Source organism: Octopus sinensis, linkage group LG2 (assembly GCF_006345805.1).
Source record: "Octopus sinensis linkage group LG2, ASM634580v1, whole genome shotgun sequence".
Taxonomy (NCBI): domain Eukaryota; kingdom Metazoa; phylum Mollusca; class Cephalopoda; order Octopoda; family Octopodidae; genus Octopus; species Octopus sinensis.
This window is the reverse complement of record NC_042998.1, coordinates 49,615,703-49,622,524: the sequence shown is the minus strand read 5'-3', so window position 1 is coordinate 49,622,524 and position 6,822 is coordinate 49,615,703. Positions and strand designations below refer to the sequence as shown.

General features: G+C 37.9%; 1 protein-coding gene across 2 annotated transcripts in view; it reads right to left on the bottom strand.

Annotated features, from left to right (window-relative positions):
• The window catches only part of LOC115232626 (CD109 antigen-like), a 189,139-nt gene that overhangs the window by 37,279 nt on the left and 145,038 nt on the right, over nucleotides 1-6,822 (bottom strand). For both annotated transcript variants that reach the window (XM_029802619.2, XM_036513187.1), the window contains exon 26: nucleotides 2,383-2,555. In XM_029802619.2, coding sequence (XP_029658479.2) covers nucleotides 2,383-2,555 — 173 coding nt within the window. The remainder of the gene's footprint in view (nucleotides 1-2,382; nucleotides 2,556-6,822) is intronic.

Here is a 6,822-nt window from a genome sequence, read left to right as displayed (position 1 = left end):
AAACATCTAGTCAACATCTTGGTGTTTGGCATGATCACAAGTGATGGCGACATTATACCTCCATTCATTTTCCCACGCATCCTCTGACTCAACACGGAGGCCTACATCAAGTGCCTGGAGGGGACAGTGCTCCCCTACGTCAAGAGGAAGACCCTATGTCTGGCAACAGGACTCTGCACCATGCCACACAAGCAAGAGAAATCAGTCATGGCTGTCAGACACTTTCTGCAACTATATCATCCCTAACATCTGACCACCTAACTCCCCAGACTGCAACACCCTTAATTATTATGTGTGGGGTGCAGTTGAGCAAGAGACCAACAAAACCCCTTGCAAAATCACAGATGAACTGAAGGAAGGATTATGGCAGCATTCACCAACTTAAACAAGGAGATTGTCCAGAAGAGTTGCAGGAGATTCCAAAGTCGTCTGGAGGCCAAGGTTAAAGCAAATAGCGATTTTATTGAATAAATTTACTCTTTAGTATTTCAAAATATTTTTATGTAATTTTGGCAAATATATCTGTTAAAATGGGATGTCAGTGTTATTTTCATTTTTGCGTAATTCTGTTGACAGTTTATTGACTGAACCCTGTATAGTTTACATTAAATGATAGGTGTCTTCCACACACACACACACACACACATACACATACAAACACACACACAAACACACACACATACACATACTAACACACACATACAAACACACACATACACACACACATACATACACACACATACACACACACTCACGCACACACACACACACAAACACACACACATACACACACACTCTCTCACCCACACACACATACAAACGCACACATACACACACACTCACGCACACATGTACACACATACACACACACTCACACACATACACACACAAACAGGCACACACATATACACACACACACAAACACACACACATACACACACACACACATACACACATACACACACACACACATACATGTCGTTGCTATCATCACAATCATTGTTTTTTCTCATCACTGCCACAACAGCCACCATCATCTTCATCATTGTCGTCCATGTATTTCTCAATGCCTGCATGTATCAGACAGAATTTGCTGAGGCAGGTTTTCTACAGCCGGATGTTGTGAAATCTCAATTGTTACAAGCAAGGTTAATATTTCACCAGGAAGAAATAATGCTGCATGAATGACAGTGGTGCTTGTTTACAAATTTACAATAATCACATGATGTCAAGAGTCCAAAACACCCACACACAAACTCATACACACACATATATATATAATTTCCTGTTTTGCTTACAAGCAATGAATGGTGCCAGAATTTTCAATTTGATCAAAATATAATAACATACTCCAAATCCTATTTAGAATACCTGCATAAATGGAAATAGGATAGGCTAATTTGTGCTAGCATTAAATTATATAATTTGGCTTCACTTCATTTCCACAAATTATATATAATTTAGCTGTGTGGTAAGTAGCTTGCTTATCAACCACATGGTTCCGGGTTCATTCCCACTACGTGGCACCTTGGGCAAGTGTCTTCTACTATAGCCTCGGGCTGACCAAAGCGTTGTTAGTGGATTTGGTAGATGGAAACTAAAAGAAGCCTGACAGAATAAATATCAGGCTTCAAAGAAAAAATGTGCTGGAGTCCATTCTTTGTTAATATGTTTCTGCAATAGGTTATTTTTAGATAACCACAACTGACTATTTATCTGTTCAATACCATTTTACACCAGATAGGTATACCCACATTATAACAGGTACCAAACATAGCTTGATGTTCCAAACATAGCTTGATGTTTGCCAATCCACAAACCTGCGTTAAATCAAAATTTATGTCACACTAGCAGTATTGCCCGGCGTTGCTCGGGTTTGTAAGGGAAATAACTATATAAGCATTTTTAGAGAGTTACTTCCCTTATAGATGCCAATTCGGGCTTTCTTAGCCATTTCTGTTTTGGTGTCTTCAAGCCATGAAGTCGTTGTTCTAAAAGAACGCTGGTCTCCTTGACAATGCTTTACGACGTTGATTTCCTTACACTCCCTTCCCTACAGCTTCACGAGGGAGGGAAGAAGGGGGAGAAGCAAACAGGTGCAGCTGTGACCATGGACGCCAACTCCGCCGCCATCGACACACGAAAAATTATGCATTAAAATGGAATAAAAAATGATGTTAAATTATTTTTAAAATCGTAGACTCATCGTAGACGCGCGCTAATACTCAGACGGGCTCGATATGAATCACGACTATAAGATACCCGAATTTGGTTAAACTGCACCGCAAAATGTGGGAGTAGTTAGAAATCTAAATCGAAGGGGACAGACACTCACACAACTACAGTTTTATATATATATATAGATGTCAGTGAACAGCTTACCTTAGTAGAATTGAAAATTCTGTTTTTGTTACTTTGTAACATCAGCCATTTGAAGATGGGTTCTGCTTCTGTTATGTTATCATGTTGGTCTCTACTTAAGAGTGAATAAGCAGTTGTTAATACAGAAAGAGAGTCATCTTTTTCGCGATTTTCAGCTATCCAATATTTTTTACCTGCATTGAAAATAAACATAGATGTTATAGTTATAATTATTTTCACTTACTAGGGAAATGCTTTGGTAATTTTACAAGGTAAATTCCAATTATGAAATTGTAATGAAATTGTAAATTGATTAAACAGCACAGTACATAGCTGAACCAGGAAATAAAATCATTATCACTATTGTTCTCTTCCTCTTGCAAATACCACCACCACCACCACCACCACCACTACCACCACCACTACTACTACTACTACTACTACTACTACTACTACTACTACTACTACTACCACTACTACTACCACTACTACTACCACAACAACAACTACTACTACTACTACTACTACTACTACTACTACTACTACTACTACTACCACTACTACTACTACTACTAATACTACTACAACTACTACTACTACCACCACCACCACTACTACAACAGCAACAACAACAACAACAACTACTACTACTACTACTACTACTACTACTACAACTACTACTACTACTCACTTTTTTACTGGTCCCTATACTTTACTGGTTGGCTAAGCCAGTGGAGAATTTAGTAATTATTCATGTTTCTATTATTTGGTCATTCATATCAAGAAAATGTGTTGCACTCATGTGATTTCTTCTCATTTCTCTCAATGTACCCATCTTCTTTTCAAACAGTCAGTTTTTATATGCTTAATTCTAGTAGATGGCGATGTATTGAATGGTGTACACAAAAAAATTCTAAATCAGCAGAAATTTGCCTTTGAGTTGGAGAAACAAAACAAAAACTTAGTGGCAATTGTTAACAGCTCTCAAAAACAGGGGAGATAATTTCATGAAATCAAGTATTAATTTCACAAAATTTTAATTTCATGCTTAACCCATTTGATTCCAACCTGGCTCTGTAGTACAAATGTCTTGTTTTCATAAGTTATGAATTAAAATCTTCCACCAAACCTTAGTCACAATTTATGTTCCCAACACTAGCTTTAATGATAACTAAGTTGTTTTACTAAATTCTTTGTTATATTTAAAATTAATTGATTGAAACACAGAGCATCTCAAAATAAATACAGTAACGAAAGGGTTAAGGGAAATAAATATTGATGTTTGTCAATAGGCAGTGACTGGTCTAGCATATCTATTCTTTTATTTATGCTACCATTAAGTTATGGGGTCATAAACACACTAGCATCAGTTGTCAAGCAATGGCAGGGGGACAAACACAGATACACACAAACAGTTCATTCAGTTTCAGTCTACCAAATCCACTTACAAGGCTTTAGTCAGCCCAAGGTTATATTAGAAGATACTTGCCCAAGGTGCCATGCAATGGGACTGAATCCAGAACCATGTGGTTAGGAAGCAAGCTTCTTACCACATAGCCACACCCGTACCTATATGTATGTATGTATGTATGTATGTATGTATGTATAGGGTCTAGTATATGTGTTTGAGTGATGACATATGTGTATGTTTGTTTTTTTGTAAAGTCTTGACCTAAACAAGGCTTGTTCCCACTGTAGCATAAGGGATTGCAAAGAAGAAAAAGAAGGGGCCTACAAATTCAAAAGATGTCTAGAGATAGAAAACTTAAAGGATTGAATATCACAGACCAGAGGAAAACAAGCTGATGGTAGTGAGTTTCAGGGAGCAGTGGTTTGAGGAAAGAAGCTAACAGAATTAAAGAACATATGGTTCCCATGTGTAATATGAATGTGTGTGGTAACCTTAGTATATTTGTATTGCTGATGTAGTTTAGTCCCAGGTCAACCTGATTAAGTGGTTGAAAGATCTATTTCTTTACTACCCACAAGGGGCTAAACACAGAGAGGACAAACAAGGACAGACAAACGGATTAAGTCGATTATATCGACCCCAGTGCGTAACTGGTACTTATTTAATCAACCCTGAAAGGATGAAAGGCAAAGTCGACCTCAGCGGAATTTGAACTCAGAACGTAGCGGCAGACGAAATACCTATTTCTATACTATCCACAAGGGGCTAAACACAGAGAGGACAAACAAGGACAGACAAACGGATTAAGTCGATTATATCGACCCCAGTGCATAACTGGTACTTATTTAATCGACCCCGAAAGGATGAAAGGCAAAGTCGACCTCAGCGGAATTTGAACTCAGAACGTAGTGGCAGACGAAATACTGCCAAGCATTTCACCTGGTGTGCTAACGCTTCTGCCAGCTCGCTGTAGTGCACTGGAATATTCAATCGGACAGTCTTTTAACATCCATTTAACATCCATTTTCCATGCTGTCATGCGTTGGATGACTTGGCAGGAACTAGGAAGGCCAGGGGCAATGCCATGTTCCATAGTCTGCTTTGGCATGTTTTCTATAACTAAAGCAAACCACTTTATGTGTACTGGGTACTTTTTATATGGCACCATCACCAGTGCTTTTTAAGTGGCACCAGCTCCAATACATTTCACATGGCACTAGCACCCATAACAATGCTCTTTACACGGCACCTTAGTTTTAGGATCTCACTTCTGTTATAGTGGGTGGGTTTTCTTGAGGACAGCAATGTGCAACATATCTTGGTCCTCTGTCAGATCCTTCATAAGGCTCAACGTTTTGAGATCAGCCTCCAATACTTCATCCCATGTCTTCCTGGGTCTTCCTCTTTTAAAACTTCATCCATGACCATACAGTCTTTTTGTATATCAGAACCTTCATTGTCTGATGTGTCCTTCCTTTTGGAAGGGAGTTGTCTTCTATTTCTAGTAAGTCATCTATAATGAGTATGAAAACCACATGTGTTGTAGTAGATGTGATTATAGTTGCATGTGTGTATATGGTGGTGTTTGAGTTTGTGGATGTTGTATGTGGTAGTATCAACATGTATGAGTATATAGTAATATGTGTGTGCGTAGTTGTATATTTGATAACTTTTTTGTGTGTTTGGTGGTGGTGATGGGACGTGTATGTACATATGAGCTATGTGATTGTGGTAGCACTGTGTATAATAGTGTGTGTGTGTATGATTTACCTAATAGTGGTAGCATGTATGTGTATAGTAATGTTTGTGTGTGGTTCTCTATTTGATAATGTCTTTGTTGTGTATGTCTGGTGGTGGTGGTGGTTGTGGTGGTGATGGTGGTGGTGGTGGTGCTGCTGCTGCTGCTGTTGGCAGTGATGGTATGTATGGATTTTTGGTGTACATCATAGTGGTCACATTGTTTACAGTGGTATGCATATGTGAGTGTACATGTGTGTGTATTTGTGTGTGTTTGTGGTGTCCATAAAAGTGGTGACATGTATGTATATAGTAGTGTGTTCATGTCAGTGTGTTTATATATATGACAATGTGTGTGTGTGTGTGTGTTTAGTGTTGTATACGTACATAATAGCATATGTGATAGTAATGATATGTGTATGTGTATAAAACAGAATTTGTGTATATAACAGTATTTGTGATGAGTATGATAGCTTTGTCATGTGTGTAAGTAGTAGACTTTATGTGTAATATTGTGTATGTCACAATAATAACATGTATATGTGTATGTATAGCAGTATGTATGTGTGGTGGTTGCTTTTATAATTCAATTTGTCTGTTTCTTTTTTAAGCTATTTTATTTCTATATCTATTGCGACTTTTTTTTTTTTTTTCATGGTGTGTGTGTGACATGAATATTAGGTTTCCATCTGTCCCTGATGGTTCAGAGTGATGGGAATGCTTTACCAACCAAAATATATTCAGTCATCCTTTCTCAATTTAACAGATGTCCCTAAGATATTTGCTTTAGTAGCACCGTCAGATTGTAGTCTCATTCTTCATTTTGGGGGGTTTTTTTCCTCTGTTTTTCCTGCAATTCATTTTCATTTTCTTTGACCCTTCAGTAATGAGATTATTCTGTCAAATGTAATATTTGTTTATTCGCTCCATTTTGAATCATGCATACATTCTCTTGTAGCTTTGAGATTTTAATGATGATGATGACCATCATCATCATCATCATCATCATTCAACGTCTACCTTCCATGCTGGCATGGGTTAAATGGTGTAACAAGAGCTGACCAGGTAGAAGACTACCCCAGGTTACTGTTTCTGTTTTAGCATGATTTTTACAGCTGGATGTCCTTCTTAATGCCAACCACCCCACAGAATGGTGGTATATATATATATATATATATAAGATGGTTTTTGTATGTGGCAGATGCTCAGGAACAATAAACACTGAAAATGCTCTGAGACCAACTTCCGTCACTTTCCAGGGAGAAAAACTAGAAATAGTTGATAGTTTCCGTTACCTAGGTGACCAAGTCAGC